General features: G+C 41.4%; 1 protein-coding gene across 1 annotated transcript in view; it reads left to right on the forward strand.

Moving 5' to 3' along the window:
* Positions 1–4: 4 nt before the first annotated feature.
* The window catches only part of XKR4 (X-linked Kx blood group related 4), a gene marked incomplete at its 5' end in the record, with an annotated part of 234,177 nt that continues 213,918 nt past the window's right edge, over positions 5–20,263 (forward strand). The window contains one exon of the mRNA XM_014952643.1: positions 5–579. Coding sequence (XP_014808129.1) covers positions 5–579 — 575 coding nt within the window. The remainder of the gene's footprint in view (positions 580–20,263) is intronic.

The following is a 20,263-nucleotide window of genomic DNA, read 5'->3' on the forward strand; positions in this document are numbered from 1 at the left end:
CTCGTCCTCCTTGTGCCTGCGGTTGGGCAGGGAGCAGCGGCGCTACTCGCTGTGGGACTGCCTCTGGATCCTGGCCGCCCTGGCCGTCTACTTCGCGGACGTGGGCACCGACATCTGGCTGGCGGTGGACTATTACCTGCGGGGCCAGCGCTGGTGGTTCGGGCTCACCCTCTTCTTCGTCCTCCTGGGTTCCCTCTCCGTCCAGGTCTTCAGCTTCCGTTGGTTCGCCCACGACTTCGGCACCGAGGACAGCGCCGCCGCCGCCGCCGCCGCCGGGCCCTGCCCCGCCGCCGAGAGCAAGCTGCTGGTGAGCAGCGGCTCCGCCGACATCGACGCCGCTCGCCCCGGCACGCCGCAGCGGCAGGCGTCCACCGCCAGCAAGAGCAACGCCACCAACAGCAGCAGCAACAGCAGCAGTAACGCCGCCGCCGGTCCCGGTGCCCCCGCCGCCACCGCCACAGCCGCCGGTGCCCCCTCCTCCGGTCCCCGCTCCGCCGGCGGCCGGTCGGCGTCCTGCGCCTTCTGTATCTGGCTCCTGCAGTCGCTCGTCCACATCCTGCAGCTGGGGCAGGTCTGGAGGTGAGGAGCCGGGCGGGGGCGGTGTGTGTGGGGGGTGTGTGTGTATATGTCCCCCTCGACACCTCGGGTGTGGGATGGGGGGACCGCGCCTGCAACCAACCACCCCCCCCTCCCCGCCCACCATCACCACCATCACCCCTCCTTCGGGTTTCCTTCTCGGGATGGCGAGCCCCGGCCCGTCGCAGCGGGAGGAGGGCTCCCGGGTCCCCGCGGGGCCGCCAGCGGTGTCCCGCCCCGTCGAGGGGAGCCCCCGGAGGTTCCCGGTGCCGCCCGGGCGGACACCACCCCGGGAGGCGCCCGGCCGAGGCGAAGGTGCCTTAAACTTCCAGGGAAATCTCTGCCAGGGGCTACGTTAAAAAACGGGAACGGCCGGGGGAATATCCCGGTAACGTGCGTCTCCCGGTCTCCTCGCATGTGGCCAGGACGGCGTTGCCACCAGCAGGGAACTTCGCTGGCAGCCAAGAGTTTCTTTGCAAAAACTCGTGATGAACGCCCCGTTGGTGTGTTTTGATATTTATATGTAAATAGGCGGCGTGCGGTCCGCTCCTCGCTGTACCTATGCGTTCCCTATAGATGTAGTTAGTAAAGGAATGTCTTTCCAATCAAACTTTGGAGTAGCTGCTCTCCAAATCATCCACAAGGGACGTTACGTGCGTTACGGAAAGGGTGTGCTGAAAGTGGGTTGGGGAAGGCACTTACTGAAAAGGGAGATGACATCATAGTTTGCAAAAGTAGTGCTTTCCTGTATTTGAAGCACATTTCTGGGAAAAATTTACATGGAGGCCAAATGCCCTGCAAATACATTTAGTGCTGCTCGAAAAGTGCCGAGTTGAGAACACATACTGTATAAGGAGTTAAAATTTCCACATAGGAAAATAGGTGCTGTGTTGAAGAAGGTCATCAAGTGGGGCAGAGTGCTAAAGAAACCGCTGAAAATACTTTTGGGATTTCTTGTCTGATGGCTGGAAAGGAATTCTCACGTGTTTATGTTCTGGAAACACTAGTTTTTCACAGCTGTTTCATTAGAGACTTAAATTTGTTGTTACTCTAAACTTCCAACTCTGGTGGTTTTAGTCTCTGTCCCACCCTTTTGGCCAGGAACTGTCTTCTGCTCTGTAGGAGTGCAGTGTCCAGTACAGCTCAGTTCTGCTTGTGGCCTTTAAGCACCAAGGAATCCAAGTGCTGCTAGATGATAGAGCAAAGATTTTGGGATGCTGTAACTAAGTATCTTTCACTTTCCATATTCTTTGGTTTATTGTAACAAATAGAATTTTCTAAACTTGTGAAACTAACTCCAAGTGACAGGTGCGCTCGATATTAACTCTGACACAGCTTGAGAGGGAAGCAGAATTTTGAACAAAAAGCCATGCTTTGCTCTGGATCTCGTATGCTGGTCTGTTCCTGTATGCTCTACCTCCGCGGCTGAACACGAGCTAAATTTAGGATTTTCTGAATGAGATGGTTTGATGTAATACTCAGCCCCGATCCTGCAGAGACAGAAGAGTAGGTACAATGGCTCAAATTGTACATAGAATTTCATGTTGCTCCTCATCCATTTAGAAGGCAAAGAGTGTGTATCATACTGAGTGGTGCAGAAAATGAGTTTTACAAAGTCTGGTGTCGTGACTCTGTATTGGAAGAAACAAAGAGCAGGTCTTTGGGTGGAGCAAGGTGTGATCTGATATTGAGCAGCACTTCTGCCAGATGAGGTGGCTGGGATTTAGAGCTCCTCAGCTGCTTGCTCTTTGATGAAGCACAATCTCTTTTAACATAAGATCTGCTCCTTGCAAGAGCAGCTAGTCCTCTATATTTAAAGCTAGCTGAGCCTCTTTTGATCATATGTAGCTTTTCTTCATGTTTTATGTGCAGTAGCATAAGACTATCAGAATATTTAAATTGACAAGGAATGTTAGGACATTATTTATGTTTTAGCCTGTTACACTTTTTTTTTTTTTTTAGTGAAACAGCCATAGAATTGTTTGTCTCTCTGTAACTTAGTAGTGTTTATTTGCAGTTTTCAGCAAACATGCAAATGATGTGGCCAGAGAATTGTTTGTGTTTCTGTAACTTAGTAGTGTTTATCTGCAGTTTTCAGCAAACATGCAAATGATGTGGCCAGTTGTATGCAGTCTGGCCTATCAGCACTTCATAATTGATTAAAGTGACTTCATTTTAATTCCCTAGCTATATTCCTCATAAGTGAGAGCCTCTAAAAACTTTGCAGTCTAATACTTCTGCTCCACGGTGTAACATCTGCACTGGCCTGAGCAAACAGCTCCTGAGCGTTTAGGCTGAAGGATGACCTGAAGTGTTTTCCAGAAGTGTTTGTGTTTGGAGAACTCCTTCTTTGACACAGCCGAACAGACCGTGCTGGCTGTGTTACCACCATGAGTGCACACTTGCTGGGGACACTGTCCACACAGTTGACAAAACCCGTGTTGCCCTTTATTCTCTGTCTGTCTCTCTCTGTTTTCTCTCAGCTTTCAAGTTTTCCTTCTATTCTTCTTTTGGTGCTGGTTAAAGATATCCTATACCTGTATTGACATTTTTTCTGTTATTTATTGTATTGAATCCCGCACAAGCAAAAATTACACTAGTATTTCTTTTGCTCCTCTGTCAACAAGGAGCCCTAGGTACGAGAACTGAGGTTTTGGTGTTTTGGTAGTTTTGCATATGGGCAAAGTTACCAGGGTAGGTGAAGAGAGGTTTGCTTGTGCCTTGGTCTCGGTACACTGAGATTGGTGCTCATTCTGCTTTCATTTGGTGTTTGCTGTCCTCTTCAGATGTTGAATTGATTCTTGAGGTCTCCCGTTTCCCTTTATTCCTTACACTGGCAAATATTTTGGGGGGAATTGTGTCAATTACTTATTTAAGGAGGCCATCCTGAGGAACTGGGGGTACAACTGGCAATCCCAGCATTCTTGGATTATTAAAAAAGAAAAGTTAAAAAATGTGGTTTTAGTTATTAGTTTTGTTAGGATGATTTTTAACAATTCCAAAGCTTTTCCTTGTCTTACTTTCGAGATTAATTTTTGTTTACAAATATATTGAAAGCCAGATCATTGAAAATGATTATGTGTTAATTTTAACTAAAATGTGCTAATGGGAAATGAATGAGGTTTTTAATGTGGCATGGAACAATGCTGGAAATAGGCAATCTAAAATTACTAACATGATTTTTTCCTAGAGTGTAAAGAAGAGGAGCTGCAGGAGCAGCTAAGCTGCCAATCAGTTCTGAATAAAAATGTGTCTCTCTTTTTTTTTTTTTTTGAAATTGGTATAACCTTCTCCCCCAGCTCCCACAAATTTTAGAAGATGGAATTCTCCTGTTTTGAAGAGTAAGCATATATGAATATATTTTTTCAGGGGAGTTGGATGTTCACACACTCCCTGATAACACTGTCCCTCAGTTAAAATTCCAGTGAAGTCTCTGAGGAGTTGCTTGCCACAGCTGAGTGCAGATGCTAGGCCTTTGTTGGCAGCTAATTTCGTATTAAAATATGATCACTGATGAGAGTCTGCCTTCAGAGATAGATACAGATAAGTTTCCTCTTCCATACTACCAGTGTGTTCTGTTTTTTACCATTATAGGGTACACTATGGAGCCCCGTTCTCCCAAGTAGGTGCTGTGAGAGACGTGGCTTTTTATGAGCAGGCTCTGGGCAGTGCAAGGAGGATGTAATGCACAGGGTCTTTGTATTCCATTGAAAGGAAAAAAGGAGAAGTGGATGCTTTAATTTGCAGTCTGTAAGGACTATGTAGAGGTATACGGGCCAGGAGGATTCAGATAAACTATTGCCTTTTGAGCCTGGCATGAAAATATGTAACCACTGCCCTTGAGCATCCCTTTGATTCACTGAGCTTCCCAGGCTTAGCCCTGGCTTTCAGATTTCTCAGTGGATAACAGGACCTGGTGACTGGATGTAGGAGATAACGGTGTTCCCTTGGCACCTGTGGAGCTGGTTCATTCATCAAGCTGGAGGGGAACAGATTTAGACTGGAGATTAGGAGAGGGTTCTCCACTGTGAGGGTGGTGGAGCACTGGAACAGGGAGGTGGTTGAGGCCCCTTCCCTGGAGATATTCAAGGAGAGGCTCGACGAGGCCCTGGGCAACCTGGTCTAGTTGGGGGTGTCCCTGCTGACTGCGGGGAGGTCGGACTAGATGACCTTTGGAGGTCCCTTCCGGCCTGGGCAATTCTATGATTCTATGATTCCCTTGAAAACTTTTTCTCTGGACCAGATTCCTTTGGGCTGGCAGGACCGGAGAGCCATGCTCCTGAAGATGGATAAAGGGGTCCTGAGAGCCAGCCCTGGGGGGAACGTGGGCTGTGGGAAACCGGGTGGATGAGAGGAGGAGACCGGAGTGCCCATTTTTGTGGCATCTGGAGAAGTGAGAAGTAACTCCCCAGGACAGCTGTTGTGCCTCACAGGGGAATGGTGTGAGCAGGCTGCCTTGGTGCTCGGAGTGCTTGGAGGTTCCCACAGTGGCTGTCATTTTGTCTGAAAGGCTGCAGCCAACGTGCCTGAAGGGGAACTGTCAAGTTTCTCTAGTCAACAAGGCCAGAGGAAGGATGAATCATTGGAAAGCAGAGGACTGGAAATTACCCTTTAAAATTATTTCTGGGTAGCTGAAATGATAGTGAGATCATTAAGTATATCCCTCTCAACAGAGCGAGGGGTTTTGACTGTTTGCAAGCTGTGTGGGAACCCAGCTAGAGAAGGAGCAAGAGACACCAGGTTCATTGCTGTCCTGTCCGTGTGGCACTTGGCCAGGGCAAGTGGGTTCAGAACAGACCCAATCTGTTCCAAAGTGGGTCTGGTTCCCTGAGAAGTGATGCTGTGATTTAGCTATATCTGTTTCTGTGTAATACTGAGAAATCATTGTCTTCTTTCTCCTTCCTGGTTCTTATTTCAAAAAAGCCCGAACGGTTGGAGGAGGGTTGTAGAGGTGATGCTGGATTCTGGAAGCAGGGTGAGTTGCACTTCTCTGTGGTGCCCCATGGAAGCATTTTTCACAGGACCGGATCATCCACCAAAGAAATTTCATTGCCTGCCTTCGTAGCTTCACCTCTGCAATCAGTTGATACTCTTGCAATTTCCCTCCTCCCAAAAAAGGGAAATGGCATCTGCACTGTGTATGAGAAGTCCTTGTGACTTTCTCAGGTGCTCACTATTAAGTGTGACAAGGCCTCCGGGCTGGAGCTGTGGGCAAGGTAGCTGAAATGAAGGAAAACATCTCTGGTCTTTTAATCAGCTCAGCTCCATCCTCAAGTAGGTTCATTTGGTTTTGCACTTTTGCTCTACGTAGTAGTTTTGACACTTTGGTTCAGTAGTAGCGTAGGAGTTCAGTGAAGTTAGGTGGTCAATAATTCCAGCTGCCATTGGACTTCACACTGAGATGTGATAATATCTCAATCTGACACCAGTTTTTCTCACTGTTTTGAAATCTGTCAGATAATTTGTCACATTGAGTCCAAATTTATGAGTCATAGCCATTTCCTAGACAAGATTATTGCATATCCTCCCCATCTGTCTCTTAGTGTAGCGAAATGCTACCACTCAGCAATACCATATTTCTTTTATTGAGTTACTGCAGTGCTTGAGTTAAAGTCCTACTGGCTAACTATTTGGCTTGCTGTGTCTTTAGGACTCAGGAAAGGTGGCAGACGGTCAGAAATAGGAACTAAAATTCTCATTTCTCCCCCCACACCCCCGCTCCCAAGAAAGCAGAATTAGAAGGGGCTGCCCATCCTGTAGGTGGCTTAACTTCGTTTAAACTTTTGCTAATACATTCAACAGAATAAATATTCAAATTTTTTTCCTTCTTTTTTTTTTTCTCTTTATTTTTTTTCTGAAGACAGTGATATGCAGATGAAGGCTGTGCCTTTCATAATTTTTTTTGAAACACAAAAGTGAATCTTTACTATGTTCTTAAAAATCTTTTACAAGTCTGCATACAAATCAGATTTGGTATTCAGTTTATTCTAATAAGCTAAGCTACATGTAAAAGATGCTGATGTACTTTAGAAGAGAGATACTGTACTTTAATAATTAACAAGGGTTCTCTCTATAGAGAATATTTATCGGTTACGTAAGTTTTCAGATTTTCCAAGTACTGCTTAAGCACTAAAATTCCTGATTGCTCAATTGGCTTAATAGGAGAGCTAATATTTTATATGCAGAATGCTTTCTAGAAACTTATATATGGGATGAATTTATATATATTTTTTTTCTAAAACATTGGAAAATATATAAGAGTTTAAAGGTTTGTGTTTCAGAGGATTTCATGTCACCATGTATAGCTATTATTCCGGAGTTCTCTAATGCCATCCCGGGATGACTATCCCTGGAAATATTCCTATCCCTGGAGGTGTCCAAGGCCAGACTGGATGGGGCTTTGAGCAACCTGCTCTAGTGGGAGGTGTCCCTGCCCAGGGCAGGGGGGTTGGAACTCAATGATCTTTAAGCCCTTCCAACCCAAACCATTCTATGACTCTATGACTGTATGTACGTACCAAGAATTCAAAGAGATGTTGCACGTTACAACATTTGTTTCTAGATGTTGTCATCTCGCAGGAGGTTCTTGCAACCAGATGAGTTTTTCTGGCTAAAATTTCTATGTTACTTACATCAGGGAAAGTATTTAGTGCTGAAAGGTCAGTTTGCATGTCCAAATCTCCTGTGGGAAAGCAAGAAAGTGCAACATCACAGCATGATCTATAGCTTCAGTTATCCTCCTCCAGATCTTCAGATTACTCCCATCAGAGTTTACCTCATCTGGAAGAGTACGCTCCCTGGTAGCTGGCTTAGTCCTTAATATTTGTCCGTAAGGACAGACTTGGCTACAAAGATACAAAAGTTCTAGTAAAAGTAAAATGAAATCAATTCTTATGTCACTTATAACAGTATTAGCTCGTTCTGCCATCTCTCTGTTCCAATTAAGTAGCTTTTAATACACAGCAGATTAATCACAACAGCGACTTACGGTTTCAGTAAACAGGTTGTTTGGGAGGAATTTATCAGGCACAGACAAAATCAATAGCTCTTTTGCTTGCATTTCAAGGTACAGTAGAAATTTGTGGTTGCTAAAGTATGTTTACAAAGTGGTGCCGTTTTTGTTCGTTTTAGCACAGCTGTCAGTTGTATACATTGTGTCAAGCAGACATATAGGAGTGGAAGTGGCAAACAGGCTATAAAAAGAACTGTTTTGATTTGTTTGATTTTTAAAATGAAAGGAGGCTGGCATAAAAGAGGACATGAGGAAGAATGGAGGGAACATATAAAAGGAAGCAGGTTATGGAAAGGTATAGGAATAACAGGCAATACTGTGTACCTAAAACTCCAGTTTATTTCCCTTCAGCCACTGACCAAAGACAGATTATCTGAATAATTTTCTAAGTGACTGCTTGAGAGACTGGAGAAGGAGACAGGGGGGAAAAAAAAGAAAAGAGTTGTATGTCTGGGCAAACTCACAGCGAAAATGTTAGATAGATGGAAAAGATATTAGATAAACTCAGATTGCAGTGAGTAGTCATCTGAGCAATGATCAATACAAAAATGAGGTATCAGTTTGACATCAGTTTACAGGGAAGAGAGTACTCTTAAGTATCTTTTCATAAATTTTAGAATTAAAAAATAATAGGTCTTGGATATATATTTTTCCAAGAGATTTAACCTGAATTTTCTGACAACCATAACATGAATTATCATCTACCCATCATCTCTGATTGCTGAAGTGGTTTCTTATCTGTTCCCCTCCTCGAATGGCTGAAATGGGTAATAATGTATTTTTTCCCCCAAGGTAAAATAATTGCTATCCTCTGTTATTTCCGTTACTTTTCCTTTGACAACATGCTTGTGCTTTTCAGTATATTCATGGTGTAAGATTTGTATGGCGAGCCATATAAATCTTTTTGATTGGCAGGGATAATCAGTGGGGGTGGCTAATGCCATCAGTTACAAATGATTTGATGTCACGAGCTGCAGCAAATGGAGCGAGACTGTTTGGTGAGGTGTTTTCAAAGGAAGTTTGGCAGCCAATGATATGACAACAAAAGTAACTTCTTCTTGTTCTTCTAAAATTGGAAGGTGTGACTTAGGCAAGACTAATGTACCAAGGACCGGTACCAGCTGCTTTAGAGAAGGATGCAGATGTTCTATAGTGAGTAAAAAGTGAATTAACCTACAGATGGAAGGACAGTTTTCCTTATCTCTGTCAGCTGCTATATATCAGATTGATATCTGCCCTTAAGAATGAAGGTTAGCTGTGCCACAGTTTTCAACATTACTCACTTTAATGGGATGTTTTCGTGTAAACATCTGATCTATTCTAGGATCCTGCCATCTTCTTTGAGTGGTGTTTTTCCATGTGTGATGCATAGCATCAGTACATTAGTTTCAGCAGGGCCAAGGAAAGTACCTTGTATATATACAGCACTAAACTTTAGCTCTCTATAGGGAGATCTATACATGCATATAAAACAACAAAAAGCCACTGTGCTGATACTTTCATGATTCAATAGTGGAACGATAAGCTTTGTCTCACTATAAATGTATGGTCTTTAAGAGGAGTCTGGGTGGAGTTGTATCCCTTCTTATTTTTCTTCAACCCTAATCTTTAAGCTCACTTTATGTGGAAATCTTTCTGTGAGCCAGATCTAAAATAGGACTTAGCACCACAAAGCAGAATTTATGAAATTATGATCTAAATGAAAATATGATCTAAAAAATTGAGCTCAACAGCCTTGTTAGGAAGTTTCTTGAGCAACATAAACATAACAGACCATAATGTTCAACTTAAAAATGCCTTAGAGGCTTGTACTTCTGCATTTTGGCTGCGTCCAGAACTTCCCCAGCACACAAAGCCTGAGTTCCTATTTCTCATTTGAGCCCATTGCCATCCAGAAGTTAAGTTGGAATGGCACCAAAAGCCTGTAGTGGATCCGGTTGGCAAGCATGGCTTAAACCTGCTTTATGAGCACCGATGAGCTTAGATCCCCAGCAAGCATTACAGAATCTGCCTTGTTTTACAGTACTGGAGAAATGTCCCTTGTGATTAGAGTATTTGCTCAGGTTTTAGGAGATTCGAGTCCAGCTGTGACTTTTCCAGCTGTGAGGGGTCAGATCCCACCTCCCTGAGTGCTTTCTGCACTGAGGCTTAGGTGAGACTGGATGGGGACATTTACTGTCCTTCCTGCTGGAGCTGTGTCATCTGGCTGACAGAAATGTCATGTTTGTGAGGCCAGAGAGGAAGACCTAATGCTTAGGGCCTTCAAATGGGACCAAATACAGATTTCCTTGTCTTTCTTTTTTGCTGCTTAATTAATTTTTGTTTCCTGCCTTTTAACCTTCTCTCATTCTCTTATCCTAAAAGTACACCACCAGTATTTCTGTTTACAAACTTTCATCCTTCATGAATAGAAAACCACAAACAGCACCATAATACAGATCTACATGGAAATGCTTGCTTAACTTACAGGAGTAGCTCCGTAGAGGAGCAGATGACCTGAATGAGTTGAAGGATTGGTTTATTCATCTTTTCATCAACCTTTCCCTGTCATATCTAGTCAACCTTAGAAATTCTAAGAGGAAGAAGAAAGGTGGTTTTGATGTGTCACTCAGCAGTAGTTTCACCCTTTTCCTCTGCTGTCTCTTGCAAAAGTGAATTAAACAGAAATTTAAAAGATGTTCCCAGTTCTTGGTCCGAGTTGATTTCCTGATAACATTTTGGTAGTTGTGTTTTTTTGTTTTTTTTTTTCTCAACATGGGCAGCAGAGTTGTGTGGCTGAAATAAAACTGCATCTTTGCATTCCAAGTTCTTGCCTCCCAATTCACCACAAGCTCCACAGCAAGTGGAGCCCAAGTGTTTGGTTTACCTGTCTGAGTTTCAGAAATGAAGAACTACAACTCCCTTTTGCTTTCATCGGAGTGGAGCTTATTGCCGCTTTTTTTTTCTTCTTAAAAGGGGAAGGAGATTTAAAATAACTTCATTTTGGAGGTCAAAAGCATGCTTACTTCTGAAAATATTATCCTTTAGTTATTTAGTGCGTTTTTGCAGTCTAGTTGTTATATGGATATTATGAAGCTTAATTTTTGCAATATACTTTGAGATACTCAGATGGAAAATGATCTAGGGGGAAACAATTCAAAGCAAATTACCATTTCAATGTGCCAGTCAAAACATGCTTTAAGTTAAAGATGTTGAAAACATTAACATCTCTCCATACTGGACATCATTGGGATATTAAAGCCAGATTTCGATATTTTAAGGGTTTCTTTCCTCAAGGATTTATGCCTGTTATGCCCATTATATGCTGTTGAGCTTAAAAAGTTCTGTCCTTCACCCTGTTTCCTTCACCTGCCCACTTTTGCTGCTTTAAGTTAGTTCATCACCTCCTCTCTTGTGCTGTTTTCCTTATTTGTTAATTTGCTTTATAAACTGGATCCAAAAATGGCCTGAATGTCAAGGATTAGGAATTTTTTTTAGACATAGCAGAGGTGCTAGAATCAACATCAGCCCAAAGCTTAAGCTTCCAAGCACTGGATGTTTCAGCTTCCAAAACAATGACATGTATGGGTGACAGCAGACAAATCAGCTGAGCGTAGAACATTTCCAGTAGTAATGGTGGAAACTGCATTCAACACAGAATTATTGGAAAAAGCATAAATGTAAGCAGAGTTCATAGTATATTAAACAAAGATGTTCTGTAAGTAAAGACGGGGCAATTAAAGAAGATTTACCCAAGTGAAGCCAAATACAGTGCAGAGGATAATGAATGTGGCTGAGACAACTCAATAATAATGGCTTTGAACTTTTACAATAGTGCATTAATGCATGTGTCAGAAGGAGGGATTGCATTTACAGTCAACAACCATTTGTTAAAGAAATTTTACCACACAGGTTAATTAAGAACTCATGATAACGGAGCATGAAAATTACCTTACTGAACTAAGGGCTGTGTCTGGTACTTAAGTATGCCATTCATTATTTTGTCTGTACCTAAAAAATAAAATTTTGGAGATGTATGGTTTTCTACAACCTGTCTTCATTCTGTTAGTGTCACTGCTGTGGCAGAGCTACTCCATTAATGATTGATTGACTTAGAGAATTAATTAGTTGTTGGGTGTGTTGCCTGCATGGCTGGATTAAATCATGAGGGCTGATGAGAAAACTAGCAAGGGGTTAGAAACAAGCCATCCCACCATCACTCCCTAAGTTTGTCTCTGGAGAGGCTGTCTCAGCCTTTTGTTGAGCCTACTGGTGGTTTTGGATAAGCAAAGCATGAAAGGCCAGGAGGTGAGAAGGCTTTAGTTGAAATGGACCAGTTCCCTTGCCAGGTAGGACCTGTTACTCAGATGTTGTCAGGTAGATTGAGAACTTGAGAATTTGGACTTCTTGTTTGAGTTTTTGGGAGGTTTACACACATCAGTGTAAAATTGTAGCCTCTCTAAAGGGAGAATACTGTCTTGTGACCAACCTTTGGTTTGGGCCATGGGAGGTTCTTCAGGTAGGACTTGCCTCAGCCCACTGCAGGTCTTTAGTGTCTCCTTTCCTCCTTCAGTGAAATATATTTCCAGCCTCACCTGTGTTGGTAAGGTAGTAAGCTGTTTGTGAGAAGGATTTCTTTCTACTCCTTTGAGTGGAAACTTCCTAGCACAGCAGGAGGCTGATATTACGTGGAGATTTTTGTGTAGATCTGTAATACAACTAATGAGGAGTTGCTACTACTTGTGGTTTAAGAGTGAGTTCAGAAGAGCGTGGTGTTTTTGAGCAGGTGCCTTTCACAACCCATCTCAAAGTCAATTCCAGAGCTGGACCCAGTCTTTCTCCTTGAATCTAGCTATTTTCTATGTGGCCATTCTCTTTATTCCATGCTGTGTGGATTCTCACAAGGAAGTCAACCCCTTCGGTGAGAAGAGCCAGAACTTTTCTACAGGGCTAACGTCTTTTAATAGGACTGGTGCCAGACTTGTGATATATCATACTGCTGCAGAATTTGTATTAATAAGTTGCTATCAACACTATCTGTGGTGTTTTACAAATGAGAGGCTTCTCTAGCAAAAAATAAAATCATATATCTGTACGATTCTATTTATCAAATATCAGGTACGCCGACTGGCTTTCTTAGAGTGCAGAAAGTACTGGATGGGAAGAACACTATGAAAAATGTTGACCGTCAGCTTAATTAAGTATATTTCAGCAATGACATAAAAAATGTTCTTAATGGATACTCAGAGTAAGAAATAGAAGTGTGTTACAACAAAAAGTATAATATTTCAGTTGTTTTAAAATATAATGCTATGTCTTGAAGGATTTTAAATTTCCACAAAGTGATTCATTGAACTTTGAAACAATTGGAGTTTAAATTATCAATTTGTATTAACACAGGATGTTTTCAATACCTCAGCAAAACCCATATCCCTAATTTTTAATTTTATACTAGTACCTAAGGAGGAAAGATGGCCAGTAGGTTTATTTGACAGCTAGCACTAATATAGGAGTCCATCTTAAAAGGACACTGTTCATAACCATCATCATAAAAAAACCTTACAAGTATTCTTTTGAAGTTCACTTATGAATTCAGTTTGACTGTGTTAATGACTTGTACTGATTTTTTTGAGCTTGAGCTTTATTAGTGCAAATACTTATGGAAGGTGTATTTTAAGCCTGAGTGCCAGAATATTAATCAAAACCTTAATTACATATTCAGTAGTAATATTCACAATTCATATGGGTCTTACTTAATTTCATTACTCATCCAATCAAGGATCAGAAGCAATGACATATGATTTAAATAGCAAATTGTTTTGGATATTTTTAATTAGTAGACACAAAGGATTGGTTATTAAAGAAATTAACTTCAACACCTTGAAAACTGAAGAATAACCTTGAAATAAGAATAAACTCAACATTCAAATCTGTTCTCAGGAAATTTACAGAAAGATTTGGTGCATGTCTAGTGTATAAAAACTATTTGCAAATAAACAATAAAAACATGATAGAAATTTTTCTTCTAATGGCATGCTATAAATCATTCTTTGGAGAATTCTTCATGAATAGCAACCTTAATAGTTGTGGGGAAGGAGAAAGGAAGACAGAATGATTATTTATGTTCATTTCCAGCAATTGTTTTGGGTTCAAATATTGCAGCTGTCACTCAAGAGTGCACTTTATGGTGAGAATACCTCTTTGACCAAAGAAATTCTAATTTGGTCATAATGCAGAATGTGTCAAATTGGATTTGTCTTACTATGTGGAAGTCTGCTGCTGCTTCATCTGTGCTTTTTCTTCCCCATCCTCAAAAACCTGTGAGAACTTCCATTGAGGGGGCAAGGGTTTGAAAAATGTGTCTGAGGACCTGCAGGACCAGTGGGAGAACTGGGGCCTTCTCCCAGTTCCTACTGTCACTCCATGCTCAGTTAAGTGTCTTTCATCTCCACTGCAACCCAGAGTTCTGTGATTCTGTGATGTACCACTCTTGGTGCCAGAGGAAGGATGCTTAGTGGCTCCCTTGAAGCTGTGATTCTATGAGCAGTATTGGATTCCAGATCCTAGGGGCAAGGAAGCACAAAGCCATGGGAATAGTCTAGGACTCCTATTGATTGCCATCACTGAATGTGGATGTAGCTGTGATTTAGTGCAAGTAATTTCCTGACACAGGATGTCCTACGTTTTATTATTTTTTAAGGTGAATATCATTTTAGCCTACAGACTTCACAAAGAGAAGAAATACTTGAAGGAGTCAGGTAAAACCTGGGAGCCGTCAGTCATGGAAGGATCTTTCTTTTTAATTTCCTTTTTCTCTTGGCAACTATTTTTATCATATTCAAGCATTAGCTCTGAGAGAGAAATAATGTTCACTTCAAAAGCCACTTCCTCCTCAATAAATAATTCAGAGCCATAGATTGTTCATGAGGAAATATCAACACACTAGTAGTAATTTAATATACCGAGCAATCGCACTCACTTTAGCCTACATATGATTTAAATAGAATATGACAGTTTAGGGTCTCCATTTGCCCCATGGCATGTTGGGATCAAACTTGGCAAGTGATTGCGGTGTTCTCATATCTTCTGAAGAAGTAAATGAAAGTTGCATAATTCAGAGAGGATTTCTTAATTACATGCTAAATCAGAGTGTGCCTGCTTGTGTTCTGAATCCAAATTCTTGCCCAGGACCAGCTATAGAGAAGCATGTGAATATTTTCTCTGTTCTTTGTTAACCAACATCTCACAGTTGTGTCTGTCTTTTTAACTTGTTGAACTATTATTTTGAAGCACGGTTTCAATATATTAGTTACCTTTGCTTTATCCTGTGGGTGAAAGGCTGTGCTTACCCTTCCTGGGCTGTCTGACCCATGGGATCTATCTGCTGAGGACAACGTGCTTTCTGGAAGTTTTACTACTTTTGCTTTTTATAATGGTCTCTCTTTTTTTTTTTTTTTTTTTTTTTTTTTTTTTTTTTTTTTTTTTTTTTTTTTTTTTTTTTTTTAGTTTCTTTATTTTTTCTTTTCTTCCCTTGCCAGTAGCAGGCCAACACTCTACCTCTACACCATAGTGTAAGCCCCTGGTTGTGCTGGGAAGGTTTGTGTTTCATTCTGTCTTAGATAGTTATGGTTAAAAATAGACAAATTCCTTCTCACTTTAATGCTCTTGTCCTAGTGGTAGGAAAATGCAGAGCTGGGAGTGCACCTCTGGCACAGGGATTGTGTGCTACTGGAACAAGGCTATAGATCTGTTGTACCTGAACTCAGGTTAAGACTTCTCTTTCACAACATCACTTTTTGTGGAGTGGCTCAGCTGTTTCCAGGCTGGTCTGTGCTTGGTGCGTCACAAATGCGGCATAAACTTCCTTCTGTTTTGGCTCTACACAAACTGAATTAGTCTCAACACTGAATGAGAATAAGCACTCCCTTGAAGGATTATGGCTATAATCAATTAAACCATAGAAATTTATCTCTGGTTCACATCCATGGACGTGGGTTTACATTGAAAGCAAGGGATGCCTGCAATCAAGAGATGTTAAGTGCAATGCATAACTTCATGCATTTGTCCTTTGCGTCCTCTAGGGTCTTCTAGCAAGCCTATCATTTTGAAGCCTTCTAACCATAACAGCGTTTATACCAAAGATATATAATGAAATCCTACATAGGGACATGTAATTGTTTTGGTCATAAGATGCTGCCCAGGGCTGTATTTCTCCAGGAAAAGAGCAGATCGAGACTGAGGAGTAACTTGTTTTTCTGTGTTCTTAGGAAGGAAATGATTGCCCTCCCTACTTCTATAGCATTCTCCAGTACATCTGGGCTGTAAGAGGAAAAGGTAGCCAGGGCTTCTCTTACAACCTGGTTGTAGTTCAGCTGTAGCTGAGTAATTCTTTCTCCAAAGTTCCAGTACAATCTGAGTACATCTAGGAAGGGTTTCAAGGGGAGCCATCCCCTCTTCATGTAAATCCCTGCTTACCTGAGGAGATTTAATAGCACAAGATTTAGCCCATTACCGTGAATGTAATGCTGGCCATGTTGTTTAACTTCTTGATTTAACTTCTTGATTAACCTGGTCTCTCAGCAGGACTATGCCAGGGATTTTCATTTTGGAAAGTCTGCTGGTCATAGGGTGTGTTTGTAGAAGCAAGGAACATTAGGTCAGTGGTTAGGTGTGTTTCTGCTTTGATTTAAAATGTCTTTAAGATTTTCGGATATTTCCTTTATGTTCCAATGGGATAAGAGAGTGGACGCATGATGGAGCAATGGTGATCAGCACATAATACATAACCCTGCAAGGGATGTGTTTTGAAGCACCAGCCATTACTGTGCAGCTGGATGAAAGAGACGTCTAAAGATGCGCTCTTCTTGTCTGAGAAACTGGCCTCAAATTGGTGCTGACACATCTGGAAGGAGGACTTTAAACAGAAATGAGAGGAGATGGTTGGGGGAAACTCTTATGTCCCTTATACCTTTTATGTATGTATAAAATTAGTGCAAGAGGAGTAAAATGGGGAAAATTAAGATAGAACAGTGGATATAGAAATGTTAATAGTAATTTCATTAGCAAAGAAAATTCTAAGCTGCTGAGAAAGTAAAGTGTCAATGACACATTGCTGCTAGCATTGTGCTTGATCTGTTCAGTGGCTGAGTGTCGTCCCTAAGGAAAAGCTGAAACACGGATAAAGACCTGCCAAAAACCTGTGCAAGAAAATGGAAGAAGTAGGAGCATCTGTGCAGAACCTGAGTCGGGTGAATTAATGACTTGGGGCATAAATGTATGCTGCTGAGGAAAGAGAATTCAAACTAGAGACCTGCTGGTATACTACTTGGTATTAATGATATAATAACTTGAAAAAGTGGGTTATATGTGCTAAAAACAAAAAATGGATTGGTGGAGTCCTGTTGTGAGAAGGAAAGGGTAGACATTCCAGAAATCTGGGGAAATGTTTTCAGCATGGGGGATTTTAACTGCTTAAATGGATGTTGGAGAACACAGTCTGTTAGTAATTATAGAATGGTTTGGGTTGGAAGGGACCTTAAAGACTATTGGAGAACACAGTCTGTTAGTAATCATAGAATGGTTTGGGTTTTAAGGGACCAACCTGGCCTTGAAAACATCATAGATGTTTTCATGTGGTAGGTGACAGTCTTCATCAAGTAGGTAATGTATCAATAAGATGTGTTACAGTGTTCTGTGAGGACACTATGCAAGGCTGATGATATCAAATAACCTTCAATAGAACATAGTAGATGTTTTCATGTGGTAGGTGACAGTTTTCATCAAGTAGCTAATGTATCAATAAGATGTGATATAGTGTTCTGTTTCTTTATGGGGATGTTTTTAGAATGTTTAGAATTTCTCAGTTAGCAATGAGGACACTATGGAAGGCTGATGATATCAAATAACCTTCAATAGAGTGATCACGGATATTTTCCTTTTATGTTTCTTGAGGAAATAAAGAAGATGCTAAGTGTTGGGGTTGGTTTTCTTGGTGTGGGGTTTTTTTGTTGTGTTTTTTTAAAAGAAGTTGCTAAGTGTTGGGTTTTTTTTTTTTTTTTTTTGCAAAAGAGCAAAATTTCGTAACTGAGGAAAAAGTTAGTAGGCTAAACTTGCAGATATAAATAAATTCTTTGAAATTAATAGTGCTAACACTGGTAAGAATCTGAACATGAAAAAAGAGGAAAAAAAATGGAGGGTACAGCTCTAAAATATGGTGTATGTATGCAACATCATAGGAATATGCAAGAGACACCCTTCCTCCCTTGCACCCTTTCCTTCCCAGCTGTCTGATCAGCACTAAGTGTCAGAGGTCAAAAGGTTTGGAGATAAAGCTAGAATTTTCAAAGCCAAGCTGAGCTTGCTTTGCAGAAGAAATAACAAATAGTAAAACACCCTTTATCTATGTAGTAGGGATAGAAAAGGGAAGAAAGAGAGCTACTGTCTTGTGAGGGTGGATATTAAAGATAATCTAGATATGGCTTGGTGCTTTCCCTCATTTTTCAGTAAAGATGATTATGTTAGCATGGTGGCAAAAGGAAGACAGATAACATACTGGATGGCATTAAAATAGAAATAACCACAGCTGCAGTGAAAGCAACAGTAAATAAGTTTATCTTTGTAAAATTGAAGGAATTAATAATTTCCATTCCAGAATACTGAAAGAACTGGTGAATTACATCTATATTTTCAGATAGAATCACACAGAATCTTCATGGTTGAAAGGGACCTTTGAGATCATCGAGTCCAACCACAAAAAAACCAAACAAACAAAAAAGAAAAAAAAACCCACACAACACAAAAAAACCCAATCCCCAAACCCCACAAACAGACACAAACCAACAATCTCAGACACTAGAACATGCCCTGAAGTGCCACGCCTACAGGTTTCTTAAATACCTCCCTGGGCAGGCTGTTCCAGTGCCTGACTCTCAGTAAAGTAATTCTTCCTAATATCTAATCTAAACCTCCCCTGCTGCACCTTCAGACCATTTCCTCTGGTCCTGTCATTATTCCCTTGGGAGAAGAGGCCAACACCCACCTCTCTACACCCTCCTTTCAGGTAGGTGTAGAGGGCAATGAGGTCTCCCCTCAGCCTCCTCTTCTCCAAACTAAACATGCCCAGTTCCCTCAGCCTCTCCTCATAGGACTTGTTCTCCAGATCCCTCACCAGCTTGGTGCTTCTCCTCTGGACACAATCTTTAACGGATTTTGAAACTGTTAAATTAGAGATAGTACCATAGTACTGGAGAACAGCTGTGTATTTAAGAAGATTGTACTGGAGAACAGCTGTGTATTTAAGAAGATGAAAATTAAAATTATTTAGCAACTGTAGATCTACGAGTAAGAGAAGCTTTAAGTGTCCTTTCCTGTAAAAACAACTTCTCTAAAGTCAGACAGTTAAAGGAGGGAATGGAGTAAAGTGTAACAGGATTTACGAAAGATCGGTACCACCAGCACAACCTGGGAACTTTCTCAGGGCTGTATTGAATTCTACAGATGAAGGCGATGTGGGGTGTGTACTCTGTCTGGCAGGGGAAAACTGTTGATGCACTCTGGAAGTTTTCAGCAGAGCTGGACAAGACAGGGATTAGCAAGGGGCTGTAGAGTAGGAGAAGAATGAACTCACTAGCAGGTATGTTTAAGCAGGACCCACACAGCTGGGTGACAAGGGAGGCACTGTGTGGCCACAGCCACAGCTTCACTGGGTGACCTAAAGCTTGTGGCACTCTGAGTGGTAGCTCACATTCTTCTTGGCCTCTTCCTTCTCCTCCTCCCACCCAGGAGGCTTATGTTTGAATCACTGTATTGACATTTTGCCTGAATTTCCAATCTATAGGTCCTTTTGTTTTCAAAATTCTGAATTTTATGTCAGATAGAAGTTTGCATTTCACAGCCTGGTCTGAGCATATTGGGATTTTGTTTATTCTCCAGGCATGATATGAAAAGATAAAAAAAATTGCTGGTAGAAATACAGTCAAAACAAATTGAGGCTTTCTACGTTTTGATTTTGCTCCACAGAGATGTATTGTCACATGCTATGAAATCAGAGGGTTTAAAAACTTCAGAGTCAATGATTTAAGCTTCCGCTAAATATCTTCTCAAATAGGATTCAAGCTTGTATATCTGTGGCATACCCCGAGACCACAGTTAAATTAGAGCTCTCCACATGTTGCAGCATGCCAGAAAATTTTACTTAAACTTTGCTATGATAATATATTTGTGGGACCAAGATTTTTTCAAAAGGTACAATCCTCAGTTTAGGTGTGTGATGTTGGGGAGGGTTTACTGGCTGCTCAGCAGCCGAGAGCATTTGGGTGTTAAGGGTCTGCAAAGTGACAGAGGAAACTAACTGTTGTATCTGAAGATCATGGCTAACTTTGTATCATTTAGATCCAAAGTGCGGAGATAAACTTCTCACAAAAAACAAAACAAAACAAAAACCAACCAAAAAACAAAAGCTAGCCTGGGTATTTTAATTGACCCCATGCTCTGTGCAGGACCGCCTGCTTGGAGTTTTTAGGGTAACAGTAAAAGGGCTTTCATCAGTCCCTGCAAATGGAGGTGGTGACGAGCTTTGTCTTTGTAGTGGTTTGTAGTATCCTTAAGTCAAAACATAAAAATAACATCACATTACTATGGAAATGGATTTATTTTAATTTCTATACTTTGAAACATTCTCTCTTGCTGCTGCAGAAT

Source organism: Calidris pugnax, unplaced genomic scaffold, assembly GCF_001431845.1.
Source record: "Calidris pugnax isolate Ruff unplaced genomic scaffold, ASM143184v1 scaffold182, whole genome shotgun sequence".
In the NCBI taxonomy this organism is placed as follows: domain Eukaryota; kingdom Metazoa; phylum Chordata; class Aves; order Charadriiformes; family Scolopacidae; genus Calidris; species Calidris pugnax.